At 39.2% G+C, this 15847-nt stretch overlaps 1 protein-coding gene across 1 annotated transcript; it reads right to left on the reverse strand.

Moving 5' to 3' along the window:
• Positions 1-6009: 6009 nt before the first annotated feature.
• LOC127294943 (ABC transporter B family member 25, mitochondrial) lies at positions 6010-15070 on the reverse strand. The gene is made up of 20 exons (XM_051324859.2): positions 14719-15070; positions 13833-14045; positions 13097-13283; positions 12829-12890; positions 12479-12522; positions 11822-11924; positions 11560-11667; positions 11334-11417; positions 11177-11237; positions 10672-10817; positions 10370-10486; positions 10170-10255; positions 9442-9530; positions 8509-8564; positions 8294-8374; positions 7942-8007; positions 7757-7849; positions 7590-7654; positions 6657-6792; positions 6010-6431 (listed from the first exon to the last, which is right to left on the reverse strand). The coding sequence occupies exons 1-20, from the start codon at positions 14980-14982 to the stop codon at positions 6288-6290; spliced, it is 2205 nt and encodes a 734-aa protein (XP_051180819.1). The 5' UTR covers positions 14983-15070; the 3' UTR covers positions 6010-6287.
• Between the last annotated feature and the right edge of the window lie 777 nt (positions 15071-15847).

A 15847-nucleotide genomic window follows, 5' to 3' on the forward strand; every position in this document is an offset into this window, starting at 1 on the left:
CTACTAGACCCTCCATTCAAGACCTTACTCTTGTGGTTCATAGATTGGAAAGAAGGCTACTGGCTACTTCTAGTTTCCTTTCACAAGGGGCAAGATTACAGCTCATCACATCTGCTATTTCTTCCATGCCCATCCATATGTTATGTACTTACTGTTCATATTTCACCAGGGATAACTAAGCAATTTGATAGAATTATTAGGCAATGTCTTTGGAGGGATAATGTGGATACTCCAAAGCAATCTCTTGCTTCTTGGAAGATGATTTGCAAGCCGAAAGCAAAGGGAGGTTTGGGCATTATAGATTTTCAGAAAAAGAATGATTCTTTTCACATATTTTTTGCATAAATTCTAGAATAAGAAATTTGATATACCTTGGGTCAAGCTGGTCTGGGAGACTTATTACGATGGAGAAGTACCTCATGCTGCTAAAGCTTGTGGATCATATTGGTGGAAGGATTTAATTAAACTTATGGATCAGTATAGAGGCTTTGCAAAGCCAAATGTGAGGAGTGGAGAAACCGTCCTTTTTTGGTCAGATGCTTGGGAAGTGGACAATTCTAGAATTCCTTTAAGTGATAGATTACCCAGGCTTTTTTCTTTTGTAAAAGTCAGCAAGATCTCTGTGAGGGATATGGTTCAGCTGCAGAACAGGTCTGAGGAATTCCATCTTCCTCTTTCTAGTAGGGCTTATGATGAGTTTTTGTTACCTCAGGGGTGGTTGGATAATGTTTCCTTGCAGCAGTTGGGATCAGACACTTGGAGCTGTGCACGTAGGGATTACAGAGCTCATGCTTTTTATGTCTCCTTGTATGATCATGTGGTTGTGGACCCTCGGTTTCAGTGGATTTGGAAAAGTAAATGTATCATGAAGATAAAAATGTTTTCCTAGCTTATGCTAAGTGATCGATTAAACACAAAGGATCTCCTTCAGCGAAGACATTGGAATGTGACTAATGATTATAGCTGTGTACTGTGTCCTGGGCATTATCATGAAGACAGAGATCATCTGTTCTTTAACTGCACTTTTAGCAGCAGATTTTGGATTTATCTGCAAATTCAGTGGGGTACTTCTGGAAATATGGTTCAAACAGCTGAAGTAGCTAGAAAGAGATTCATGCATTTTTTTTTCTTCACAGAGGTGGTGGCTTTGGCATGTTGGCATATTTGGAAGGTTGGAAACGCCAAGGTCTTTGAGAATGTGCAGCCCAAGTTTGTTGTCTGGCATCAGAATTTTGTGGAAGATCTATCTTTGCATGCTCACAGGTTCAAGGCAGACAAAAAGGATCAAATTTTAAAGTGGATCTCCAACCTTCACTAGTTGTACCTCTTCTGGTTCTCTTTTGTACTTCTTAGTTTTCTGTTTAGTTTTTTAGGTTTTCTTTTGCTATAGCTCATAGCTCTTTTGTTTTAGTTTTTGTACAATCTTTTCTGTTCTGGCCAGTTTGGCTTGTTTTTTTAATAAAAGGGAGGCTTTTGCCCTACAGTAAATAGTCAAAAAAAACATAAAACAGGTAATAATGTTTGAAGATTTAATGGTAGCACGCAAGCAATTTACTTTGGAGTGGCGGTGAAATACCACATATAGGTATGTATGGTGGACACAATTGGCAACTTTGGTTATTGGTAGTTGGATGCACGAGTAGAGCTCATACTCGGTATAGGAGAAGGCTAGCAAAAGACTGGGAGCGACCAACTAAGAGAGCAATAATATCCATAATCATGCATAGCGACAAAATATTATTAATAAAAGCATAAAGTGATATTACAAATCAAAAATTAAATGAACATAGAGGCTTTAGTTGACTGGTTTGTAGTCATAACATGATGTAAACATGGAATTTTTTTCAAAAAGGACCACCTGCCCCACTGAAATTTCAAAAAGGACCACCTCTGAATGGAATTGTCAAAAGTGTCGTGGCGGCAGCACGACCAGCCGACGCGTGGCGGCAGGGCCTGCTGCTGTTAGGCATGGCGGCACGTTGGCCTCCCTCAGCCGGCCGTCGACGGGGCGTCGCAGACGTCGCCCTGCCGCCCTAGCTGGTGGCGGCATGTCGACGTGGAAGGCCTGCAGCCACCACCGGTTGTGGCATGTGTCGGCAACTCCGACAGCCTGCCACGCTCGTACGTTTTCGAATTATTGTACTGCTTTCTGACTGATTGCACTGATTGAGGCATGTTTCCGCTTAATTTTCCCGCCTAATGCTCTCGCTCAGTTCGCTATAAAAGTCGGCGTCGCCGATATTATTTGGTACACAAGTGCTCATACCTTAGCCAGCATGAGTGTGCCTTGCTCAGACCAGGATTTTAGACTGATGAAGGGAAAGAATGCAACTTTGCCGCCGGGGATTAGAGCAGGGAGGTGTTGGTGCGGCCGCCTTGCGAAGGTGAAGGAGGTGGTGGATTTTTCGGATAAGTTGGGCATGAAATATTTCATGTGCGCATACTACGATCATGATCCACCCGCACATACAAGTTCATCGTCCTCGAGACCTGCGGTATGTTGTAACATCATGATTAAAAATCATATTTGTATGTCATTAGTTTTCATTTATTAACCGTCTTATTGTTGTTTCATGATTAAACTATTAAAACACATCATATATATACCTTAATTTGCAGATAGATATTCTTCCAAATAATAATTTACGCGCCACAACAATCCAAGTAATAACAGTGAGAGAACATGTGCATACTTCAATCCACCTAAAATACACATTAAAGCATGTTCCTAACATACGGTTATTAGCTCAACAAATTGCCCATCTCTTTAATTTTCAGCCATACATGCAATAATAGTACGCTGCACTACGTGTTATTCTATTTCAAATTAAATTACATCCTTCGTAAAATCTCACTCGCTCTACATAATATGCTAATACAATGTTGCTTGCCTAATTAGTAGAGTAAAATATACTACACTACACCACAAATGGCAACAGCTAACTTATGCATGTACGAATAAAATTAGCGATCTACAAGAACTCACCTTAATTTTCTTCTTCTACTGCTTCGTGCACTCAATTAGCGGCTCAATCAGTGACTCAATCAGCTAATCAATCACTAAAGAACAATGGCCTAGTTGTAGTGCTTCGAGCTTGTCTTCTGTGAGCTCTCGTACGCGAAAGATGAGAATAGCATGCGCACGTATGAGAAGAATGGCCTGGCCAGATGCTCCTTTTAAAGGACGTGAAACAACCACTTTCGGTGGTCACGTTCCTGTACCAGCGGCGCACGTCGTCTCATGTCGGAGAATCATACAATCAATTTTATGTACAACTACAGTCTCTAACATAGCCGAAAGTACAAAAACTAGTGCCAAATAGACTCAAACCGGATACATTAGCCTTAGAATCACATACAGGGCGAATCTGAGACAGTCTGCGTGGGAATCAGCGCCGTCAGCGTCGAAATCAGCGCCGTCAGCGTGGGCAAGGTCTGTCGGCCAGCAGCACATGCCACCACCGGTGGTGGCGGCAGGCCCGCCACGTCGTCGTGCCGCCACCGGCTACGGCGGCAGGGCAACGTCCTCGACGCCCCGTTGACGGCCGGCTGAGGGAGGCCGACGTGCCGCCACGCGTCGGCTAGCCGTGCTACCGCCATGGCACTTTTGACTATTCCATTCACAGGTGGTCTTTTTTGACATTTCAGTGGGGCAGGTAGTCCTTTTTGACAAAATTTCGTAAACATGTGCCAAGTCAACCCAATAAAGCATCAAAGGAGAATGCCACAATATTATGATTTTTATGATGGAAACAACACATGATTCTTTCAATGGCACATTATGTACTCTCAGCTATTTGAGACAAGTCATGCTACAATAATAACTACTAAGCATATGATAAGAATAACATCCAACATGACATGCTAAAGTCTATGCCACTGTCTAAACAAGCTTCCTTTTGCATCACTATAAGCATGAAACATTTTACTCGTCTCTAACACCAATCAACTTTATTTGAAACAACTCTCATAGATAAAAATCAATAAGGACCAGAGAGCTAATCATACCTAAATAAAGAAAACTAACAAGCTCTGAACAAAATATGATTGGAAAACCAAGAGCTAAACGCAGTACTAGCAAAAGAGAACACTTGCAGAACAATAAGAGTGAAAAGTAGAGTGTTCTATGCAATTAAAATAGAGTGTGTCATTCTCCAAAACAAATATGCGGGGATCCAACCATATGCTACAGCAAACAAAACTAAACTAAACTAAAAAAAAAAATAAAGACGCTCCAAGAACAACACATAGCATATGAAGTAATAAAAATATAGCGTCTATAAAGATGACCCGATGCTTTGTTGATGAAGAGGGGATGCCCGAGGGGATGTCTTGGGCATCCCCAAGCTTTGACGCTTGTACCTCTTGGATATTTCTTGGGGTGACATGGGCATCTCCAAGCTTGAGCTTTTGTCCATACTTCATCTCATTACATCATTCTTCTCTCCCTACACTTGAAAACTTCTCCATACAAAACTTCACACAATTCTTATTAGCAGCATTAGTGTAATCAAAATAACAAATCTACCTGGGTTCAGTTCTAACATATATCAAACATCCATTACAACATTAGCTACTGTAGAAACTTCTTCAAAAAGCTCTTTCTCTCAAAAGAACTAAAATATAAAGGGATTAAGAGGCAAATGCAAATAGTGGTAGAAATCTATCAAAACAGAACAGTAGGTAAAGATTGATTTTTTCGAAAATCTTCTGTTGCTCAGATCAAAAAGTGCTCAACTAACAAAAGCCAGATAATAACCTAGGGCATATGCTAAAAAAAATTGGCAGATCAAAATTACGTTCTATCTGGGAATACGAATTTTTATGGTGACAACACTGAATCTGTTTCAGGACAGCAACTTCCCCAAATCTTACTTTCTTCCTATTAGAGGCTATTCTTGGCACAAAAACGAAATAAAAATGATAAGGAGATGTTATTACAGAGGTAACAACTTCCAAGACTCAATGAAAGAAAAATTACAGAAATAAAACATGGGTTATTTCCCAAGAGTGTTTTTCTTTAACGCCTTTCAGCTAGGCGCAGAAAAAGAGCTAGCATCAAGTATTTTCAAGTGAAGAAGCATCAAATGGAAGGAGCCTTACGTCTACCTCTTTGACCTTTACACTTTTTCTTAGGAAAAGAATGAGAAGTACCTGGTGGGGAGGTGAAAGTCATGATGCCTTTCCTCACATCTAATTTTGCTCCCAGGAGTTTTAGCAGAGATCGTCCAAGTGTGATTTGTCCCTTTCCTGCACATTCATTGACGAGATATCAGTAGATACCATCCTTTCTAAGATTCTTGTATATACTCCTTCAGCTACTCCAATGGGTAATATAACATTCTAAAAAACTACTCGCAGGAAGTATTTTTTCCCGAAAAACTGCTAATATATGCTCACTCTACTGTCAATACAACATTTTTTTCTGGACCTTTTTGAGTCTTCTAAGATCAGTTTATGAAAGAAAACTATCACATGATCCCGAGAGCTGAACATCCTGGGCAGCGAAGAATCATGTAACGCTACTGGCCAGTAGCCTTGCAATGTGCTCTCACGAAAGGCCTTCCAACGTGGTTATAGCGCAAAAAAAAAAAAAAGTACACATTTGCTCATCCATAACAGTACCATAAGATTCTAAGATACTCCATCAGTCCCAAAAAGGATGTCTCAACATAGTCTAGATTCATATGTATGTTTATGCTCTCTGCGTATTTAGACAAAATTGATGCGAGGGAGTAGTGTGCTCTCTGCGTCTGTTATGTTTTCCATTAGTTTTTTTTACTATCTAGCTTGCCATCTTCCATAACTGCAATGGAGTCAAACAAAACAAAATGGGAAACGTCTGTTATGTTTTCCATTAGGTCCTTTACCATCTAGCTGGCCATCTACCATCACTGCAGAGAAATCAAACCAAACAAAATAGGAAACAACGCTATACGCAAGTTTTAGAGGTCCCTAACTGAAGTAATTGCGCACTACATTTAGCTGCCTGCCAGCCTGATGCACCAGTGGAAACAATTAATATTTACTAGGATTATTCCACGTGCCAAAAATGTTGCTACATTGACATGGACATATGCCAGGATTGTTAGGTATTTCTATAGGAAAATTTTGCTTTTCGATCTCTCAGAAATGGAAGAATTGTCCCATCGACTGTTAATCTCTGTTCCATCATATCTAAAATCTTCAGGACTCATTTACAAAAAGCAGATCAGAAGAAAACAACTTTTCATTCTAATACGGCTGTATATTTTCCCATGGGAAGGGAAAAAACATATGGGGGTCCATCAAACTTCTAAGCTGACAGCAGCAGCATCATTAGCTTCACTGTTGTTCTGCTGTGACCACAGTTCGGCATATCGGCCACCCTTTGACAGAAGAAAATCATGTGGTCCCTGTTCCACTACTGTTCCATTCTCCAAGACGATGATCTGAAAATCAATCGAAACATTACTTATGTACGAATTACGCAAGTGATGATTTCCAGTATATCAATTCAAAGCATACGGAGTTTAGCCCATAACATTAAGAAAATCAATTTCACATTCAGTTGCAACAGCGTCCTTGGGCTGTCAACCTGGCTTGTCATTAAGATATATTCACGTTATTTTTACCAATAGATATATGAGTTCATCTATGTACACAAATGTGAATACCTCGTCGCATAGCGATGCAGTTGTGAGTCGGTGAGCGATAAAAATTGAGGTACGGTCGACGGATAAAGACATCAGAGAATTCAAAATTGATGCTTCAGTAGTGCTATCAAGTGCACTTGTAGCTTCATCACATAACCTAGTAAAAATCAGACAAGAAAATCAAGTCGATTAGGGGAAGGGGAACTGGATAAGCCCATTATTTGCACATGAAAACTCGTTTCATAAGTATCTGAAATCAGTTCAAACTTCAAAAAGATTTAGCAGGCCTAACTTTGACTCATACATTATTAGCTTTAATACCGCATGAAAGCTCAGAGCTGCAGTTTATTATGCATGCGCAAGCTCAGGTTGAAAGCAATTAACTAATAATACTAGCAAATTACTCTGTCCACATAATTAGGCTGGTCATAGTGGTAGTATCATAGGTAGTATCATGCATTTTAGGCCCACAAAAATGATGATGTGGCATCTAATTAAGGAGGAGAGATAGGATTAGAGTAACATAGGTGGATACTGTATCATAGCGCATGTTACGAGAAAAGTAAATGGAAAATAAATCTTGTACGTAGATTTACATTGAGATTCTACAAAATATTAAATTTGGAAGTTTATGATACTACTTTATAATACCACCCACTATAGAGATAGTATCATAGACAAGTATCATATGCATGATACTAGTATATGATACTATGCAGTCTTAGGTTGGCTTTCGCATGATCCATTTAATGTATTTCCTATAATACGCAAATTAATTATTATTCTTAAAAGTAAAGATAAACCCGCGCAAATTAATTATGCTTCAGTCCCATCACGGAACCCGACACTGCTGACAAGAAGCTACTAGTACTACCTATTATCTCGATACTGACAACCTTCAGTAAGGCAAGTTCTCAGGCAAAACTGAAATACAAATGTGTGAGAGAAACTCACAGAATGGAAGGCTCCTTCAAGAATACACGAGCAATCGACACTCGTTGTTTCTCACCACCACTTAACTGCAAAAACCCCAAAACCATAGTTTTTGAGATATGCTGAGCTGTTGTATATAGAACAACAGGTTAAGACCTGATTTTGCACAAAACAAGACCTTGTCTTACCTTCAATCCACGCTCTCCGACAACTGTGTCATACTTGTCAGGAAAGTTCATAATTGTATCATGGATAGAAGCACGTCGAGCAGCATCATAAACCTGTATGGAAAATTGGAAGAAAAAAACATTAATTTTCCCCAACAACACATATGACTGCTATAACTCCCCTATGCATTGGAAGAAAACCTTACCTCTTCATCATTTGCTGATAACCGCCCATATTGTATATTATGCTTAATTGTGTCGTTGAAAAGTACCTGCAATTGCAATTAATGGTATAAGCTTGGTTCTGTTTGAAACCAAATTCAATCTACTACAAGATTTTATGACGCTGGGAAAAATTAGCATACATGGGTACCAACTTGGTTGAATCATTTATTGGAACTTTTATTGTGTTAAATAAATTACTTGTCACACATGTAGTAAAATACAGTTTGCTTCCTTCTTCTAAGGTAAACCATATAGGAAAACATATCCTATAGCACGATTTATCCTGTGGTGCAACATAAAGTGTTGACAGAGAATAGAGAATCAGGACGTAACCGTATCCTGTGGTACAACACCAAGAGATTTCCGAAGACTCTCCAGTGTGACACCCTGGATGTCTTGCCCATCTACTCGTATCTGCCAGGAAGAAAGAACAGAAGGCATCACAAGAATGAAAACATTTGAAGTACATCAGAATGTTGAGACCATAACATAGGCATCAATTCATCAGCAACACATAAAAAGGGAGTTTGATGATTCTCTGTTCTTACAGATCCCGAAGTTGTATCAAAAAATCTGAAGAGAAGTCTAAGTATGGTTGACTTTCCTGCAGAAGAAAGGACTGGTTAATGAACTGTCACTTACCAAGAAGTAACAGCTCTTTATGGCTCTCATATTAAAGCAAGATTAAAGAACATGTGCTGTCAATCCAGTAGACAGGATTTGGACCACATACAATGCGGACGCAAAAGCTATACCAACAATGATAGCTTTCAACTTTCATCTTGTAAACCTTACAATACACTTAGTACGTACCAAAAAGAACATATTGGCTTCAGCGCGCCATTTTATTGGAGAGGCTTACAGGCCCTAAGAAAAATGTGCACCCATTACTGGAAAACTTGATACCCTTTGTTCAAGACTTTTCTTCCTATTTGCCAATGACTACATGTCATGTTAAAAAATCATGCATTGGCCAATGTCTACACTTTCATTACTAATATTGATATGTGAAGACCTTACACTGAAAAGATGGTGATATTGCTGTTGTCTGCCCTACTACGAGTTCTTGCTAGTGTACTTACAAGTACAAAATCACTAAACGCTCTTGCTAATCACACCTGAGACATATCTCGCATTTGCGCGTCTAGAGAAGTACTGCAGAAATAGACAATCCAGTTAACCCTACACAGAAGTTATGTTGATGGTAACAACTAACAATTAGTATCAACCCATATATATCATCTAGAGGTGTATAAGGGGACTCAAGAGGAGCTTCTAATTCCAAGAACTTCAATAGATTCACGAACTAATCTCTATTATTCAAAAGAGGCCAAAATTATTATGGTATCCAACAAAAAGAGCTACAGATCTACAAAAATGGGATGATGACAACTTTACATCACACCACACAACGCATGAGGTCCATGACTTCGAATGATATATTTTGGTAACATAACGTAAATAAGAAGATTTATTTTTACCGCTGCCACTAGTTCCAACAATTGCCACACTTTTTCCTGCCGGTACAGAGAAAGAGACCCCGTCAAGAATCTTCCTTTCTGGTACATACCTGGAAGAAATGAAATCTTTGAGCTACTAATAAATATGACCTTGAATCATATTGTTCAACAGCCTATAGCGCATTCCAGATCTGATTTACGTAAATCTACTGATTTCTGTTAGTTAAGGTACATCCTAATATGCATAGTACCTGTTTTTCTGAATTTAGGTAATTAAAATATGTTAGAATTAGTAGCTCTGTATGTTCAAATCCTTAACAAACCAGAACCCGAACAGCGACGTTTAACCAGATGACATGAAACAAGAGTTACTTGTCAGATGATCCAAGTTGTTAATATATCACCTGTTTGAGATCTTTGGAGATGGCAGCTGAGGTGATTAGAGGAATTCAAATATTATATAGATCATAGATAAAGGAAATCACTAAATTTAGATGGCCTAGAACCACTTCATTGCTATATATTCACTGCTGAAAGAAGCTTAAGGAAAGGAAAAAAAAATACTCTCCAGAATATATCTGAGAGCTCTCCCATTTTTCCAAAGGAAACAAAATTGTACTAGAAAAAATAGTACAAGCTAATTGTCTGTCAGTGGTTGAATAGAAATAAGCTCCTTGGTGCTCAGCTGCTTTGAAATTGGCTACTTGTTGGCTTCCTTTTGGAAATTTATAACAGAGGACAAAACTTACCCAAAATGCACGTTCTCAAATTCAATGCATCCTCCCTTGAACTGCAAAGGTTTTGCATGAGGCTCATCCTTTATTCCAGGTTTTTCCTAAAAAGACGCAAAGAATAGTTCTGAAATTTCCGATACCATGATTTAAGGATAAATTAAAACTACATTCCATTAGGCACTAGGCAGTATGAGTCTATGACTACAAAGTTTTACCTCGAGCAACTGAAACATATTCTTCATGTCAATAAGGCTTTGTCTAGATTCTCGATAGACACTCCCAAGGAAGTTCAGAGGCAGTGAGAGCTGGAATAGAAGTCCATTAACCATGACCTGAAAAGCAGAAAACCAAAAAGAACTGAAGGTTCATATCGAGTCATTGGTAAATTAATTTTATTTTCCAGTGAATCATTTTCACTTCTAACATTTTTTTCCTATCAATAACATCAGGTAGTGTAGTGATCGAAGAATGAAACGGCAGAAAATATAAAACGCAAATGGTTGGCATGGAAAATTACCAAATCACCAACAGTCAGAGCACCACTCATCACACCATATGAGCTCAAAACCATTGCTGTGGATAATGCCGAGCTAAATATAATACTTTGCCCAAAGTTCAGGTAGGCAAGGCTACTTTGGGTTTTCAGTGCAGCATCTTCATAATCTGAGTACATTGTAGAACGGAGTAGTTAATACATCAAACATATCTAATAAAATTAACTTGCCAACGTTAATAGCCAGTTAATATTCACTTCATATTGGAGCATAACTTGATATTTTGTTCTGACACATTGTAAGCATTAATCTTATTTAAAAAAATCAACATACACAGATGCAAAACATAGACATCACAATTTTTCCATATGTATCAAACTGTAATGTTCAGTTTTTGTATTTTTGTATGAAAGGTGACCACATATTTAACGCCAGGTTGTCAAACAGGTGAACAAAAAACATATACAGTTGTGCACTTCCAGTCTATGATAACACCTGTCACGAGAATGAATCGATATATATACTCACTCTTTAAATATTTGTCATACTTCTGAACTTCAAATTTCTCATTGTTGAAGTACTTGACAGTCTGTAAACAAGCAAATTAAGATTGGTAAGAAGATGCTTGAATTAATGGGTAAAAAGGTGGACCAGACACCAGTGTAATGGACAACCATGGGATGACCTCATAATTCAGAAGGGAGTCAACTGCCACTGTACTAGAAGCATTATCAGCTTTATTCATGGCTTGCCTGAACTTAGTCCGCCACTGTCATAATGAAAACAGACAGCAATGAGGAATCCGAGTAATGTATGATACGAAAGACATCATTACATAGATAGATTGAACATATTTCAAATCAAGAAGATCCTAAGATTGCAGATGTCATGACAGAGTACAGGGTTCACACCTGTGTTACAGCCAAAGTGAAAGCAATATAAGTAGCAACTGAAACTGAAGTAATCCAAGCAAAACTGGAACCATAGCTGTAGGCAAGTATACCTGACACCATACCAATCTGTAAATAAGAAGCAAAAGCATAAGGAAAATAGAGTTCACACGAAGGCCCCGAGAATAAGTGACATAAATTACCAAAAGCAACTGACAACAATATCATAGGCAATATGCGCAATTGGTGAACAGTAACAGCTGCGGGCCGTAATTGTGAGCACCTCTATTATTGTGGGAACAATATTGAACACCATCACTGTAAGAATGTAACTTATTGCGCGGCTGCCTCGGTCAATTATGCGATTTAGAGCTCCAGTTTCCCGGCTGAAACACATAAACAGGCAAGGAAACATAAAAAAATATACTTAAAATAATCTCCATCTTGTAAGCACCCAATCTCAGCAACTATATATAGCAACTACAAGTGTTGACTTCTAATAGCTTGTTTTTGGCACTGATTTACAGGATGCAATACAAGCAGCTGCTGGACCTTAGGTCCGATTAACAGCTGGAAGGGAGGCACCTTATTGGTGTGGGTGCACAGCTAACCAGGAAAGGTAGCATGGGTACGGATAGAGGAGGGTTAAGAGACTTCTTATTGGCTGTTTGATAGAATTATAAAATGGGTGCAGCTTATTTAGAGGATAGGACAGGCTTCTACAAGACAAAGAAGGATTTAACCTGCTAGTTGAACTACAAATACAAGGAAAAAATATAATATGCTTAAACTAATTTGGAAGGAAATGGGCAGCGGACTGATCTCCTACGGTGTGACTCTTTTATGCCTTTGCTCTCCATGTGCCATCCTGGCCCACAGCCTATATGGAAGTTCCCCCACATAACAGTACCACTTGAGTCAATAGCTCTGAAAAGAGTACCTTAGATGATAACGCAGATCAAGCTCGTGCAAGTGAAAAAATACCTGAAACACAGAGTTAAGAAACAAAGTTAATATTTCAAGTGTCTGCAGATTAACATTGTAACAGTTGCACAGCACCAGGCAACCAACAACTGGAAGCGGATACAGTAACCTTTTATTTTTATTAACAGATTTATGAAGATATATAGGAGAACAACAACGTTCCGAGCAAAAAAAAAAACTATACTCCATTTGACATACATCCATACTGTGTTGAAACATCTGAAACTGTGGATAGTTTAGAACAGAAAATAACCAAACAACTTCACTACAAAGTGGTATCATGGAAATTAAAGGTCCAGCATTTACCGTTCTGGAGACTGACCGGATGGCTCTCAAGGTCACTTTAGAAAATAAAGCATTGCGCAGTTCTGAAAACAGAGAATTTACCTCGATGAATAAATCATAGTTGTATATGTTTCCTCGGTTTCAAAAAAAATAGTTGTATATGTTTTAACATGAGAGCAGAAAGAAAGAATCTTGGAAATGCATATCTCATGCTCATTAAAATGAGTTTGTTTCAGAAGTTTTCAGGCATAAAAGAACATTGATATGCAACTTTTGTAACAAAATTTACCTGTACAAGCTGAGACTCCTGACCGTGCAATACCATATCCAATCAGAACTGCTGCTGGGCTTGCAAAGAGAGCCAAAAGGGTTGCATTAGCATCTGTAAACGATGCCAGTGAGGCTTCAGCGCCGCCAATGGCTGCAAGCCAATCGATAGCAAGCTTAAACAAGAAAGGCACTTGAACATTTATAACCTGGTTTTCATTACAAACAAAAACGGTCAGGTGACAAAGTCAAAAGCTTCATGTAATTATGGCATATATCATAATACCATGGGCAATATTCTTCCTTTGATTTCAGAGAGATTATAGTTAACTGTTTGAGGCTTTGTTGAGCTATTAAACAAGAATAAAACTCCTACATTGTATTTTGTTTTAGAAAGAAATACACATCCAGCAAATATATTCTATCTGAATTTATGAAATTACATCAGAATAGATCAAAAGTGTCACTTGTGCAAATAAAACAGGAGAATGTCAGTTCACTATGGGTTATGCAAATGCTCTGCATTCCAAAAGAAGCAATGCAAGGAGATTACCAATCATGTGCCTAAGGCACGATTGACAATGATAGCTTCTAAGGGAAAGCTTTAGCCCAAATAGGAATGCAAAACATACTGCAGATTACTAGTCCTTGATGGGTATAACAGATAACAAAATACTTTGCCAGTAAAAGTAGGTTGCATGTTCTTCCTTAGCTCAAACGTGCCTGTATAGGTTACAACTTTTACAAGTAGCATTTACCTTTGCGCCAACTAAGAGGCCCAATGACAACACAAGCCTGAAGCGGAAATCAGGGCTATCATTCAGCATCAAGTACTTCCAAAGGCTTCGAAGGATCTGTGAGTCTGCTATCTGATCGTCGATGTCCTTTTTCGGGGTATCTTTACGCACGTTGCCATCGGCCGGCTTCCCAACTGTCGCAGCATTGGCAGATGTGGAGAATGCATGCCCTCTCTACAAACTTAGTAAGAGTCACAAACCATATTTGACAAAGAAAAAACTTCTATTAAGAAAGGTAACAGAATAAATATATCAAACATTTTGTTATTTATTTAAATCACTGACGTCATGAACCAGGCACAAAAGGATACTCTACTTGAATAACCATATTTCAGGTGGAACTAAAAAGTGGGGAGCAAACACAATAACACTTTCACAGAAATATCAGAATAAGTGAAAAGAGACAATACTTTCACCACACTTGTACTTCATTTTTTGCTTTGATAGATTAAGCCAGAAACCAAGTATCTCAAGTATTTTTTTTTTTTTTGCTTAAATGAGTGTAGCTCCTGATTTCATTGATGAAATCAACAGAACAACATAATATAGAAATAAGGCTACAATGGTGTTTCTAAATTCTTCCCCTTGCAACCACTAGACTACAAAACTGAAGCCCAATGAACAGCTCACACTAATTATATCAGCTGTGATTCATTATTTTAGAGTACAAGTGCTTCTTTTTTTTATGTGTTAAAAGCAGTAAAGCTATTGAGCAATCACCGACTGTTTTACTAGGAAATTCTCACTTGTTTGAGTAAAACAAGTGATATGCAAGGCACTAGCATCCACTACATTTCCTATGCATCTCAGCACCGAAACTAACACGACCGAGGTGAGAGGACGTTACCAGGTCGCGGGGAGACCGCGGCGGGTAGGTGGAGTCCGGCAGCAAGCAGTTGAGGCGGCCGAAGGGGGCGCCTCTCCCAGTCCCAGGGATACAGTTTGGTCCGAGGCCTGGGAGGTGAGGACTAGTGAGAGGCTTCGGGACGGGCGGCTCGTTGGTTCCGTCGAGCCGCCGCAATAGACAAGAGGCGGCGGCCGCCGTGGAGGGTTGGAGGCGGGAGCCGCGTAGGAGGTGCCTGGCGGCGAGTATGCGGGAGGAAGGCCGCATGGCGCTCACCGGCGGCGTGGGCGACGCTTATGGATGGAGGAGGAGGGGCAGTCAAGCGTGGAGGCGGGGTTGGAGTTGGACCCCTGTGGCGAGAAAGGGAGAGAAGGGTCTTTTCCCCCTTTCTCTGTTGTTCGTTTGTACCCTTTTATTTCTCATCGTTTCGCCCCTCTTTCTGTGTGCCAGAGTGTGTTAAAACCTTGAAATGCCATGATTCAACGCACCTGGACGGATGAACTTTTTTTTCCTTATAAAAAAGTATGTTAATATAGTATTAAGAACGGCGGTAACATAATACTACCTGTGTCGTCTATAAAAGGATGTTGGAAGTTTATCTAAATTTTAAATGTATCTAGACATTTTTTGGTGTATATTTACATTCGAAGTTGGACAAATCTTCGGTATCTCTTTATGGATGAAGGAAATAGAAGTAATCAAAACATCGATGATGCACACGATAAAAAAAAGAAATCAAAAGAAAAAGTCGGATGAAGTGATTAACAACTTGAAGCATCATCTTTTTTTTTTTAGAGCGACTTGAAGCAGCATCAAACAACCACCACTAATAATAACACTAAAATTGCGAAAGTGGTTATCCACGGGCAACGTCTCAAGAAAAGAAATAATGGTCAAGTATCGTCGCGCTCAATCTAAGTGAAGTCATCCTTAAGTCATCATGTGTTGTCGATCACACTGCTACAAAGTACTAATCAGTAGTCACACATTCATTATGCACACGGTCACGTGGACATCATCGGGAAAGCGAAAGTGTGTTCGCACAACGTTGTTGTCTAGTATCCCTTCACCTCATCCTTTGTGAACACATCCAGAGAGGCTTGCAGCCATGGTCTTTACACGAACAACACCA

The sequence above is a fragment of the Lolium perenne genome, chromosome 4 (assembly GCF_019359855.2).
Source record: "Lolium perenne isolate Kyuss_39 chromosome 4, Kyuss_2.0, whole genome shotgun sequence".
Lineage (NCBI taxonomy): Eukaryota > Viridiplantae > Streptophyta > Magnoliopsida > Poales > Poaceae > Lolium > Lolium perenne.

Bases quoted from the DNA above. Each gene is read 5' to 3' on its own strand.
- LOC127294943 (XM_051324859.2), bottom strand. From the start codon at position 14,982: ATGCGGCCTTCCTCCCGCATACTCGCCGCCAGGCACCTCCTACGCGGC. The intron at 11,925-12,478 runs GTACTCTTTTCA...TATGTGTTTCAG, and splicing joins GATCTGCGTTATCATCTAAG to CCGGGAAACTGGAGCTCTAA. The intron at 9,531-10,169 runs GTAAGTTTTGTC...CATTTCTTCCAG, and splicing joins TTTGAGAACGTGCATTTTGG to GTATGTACCAGAAAGGAAGA.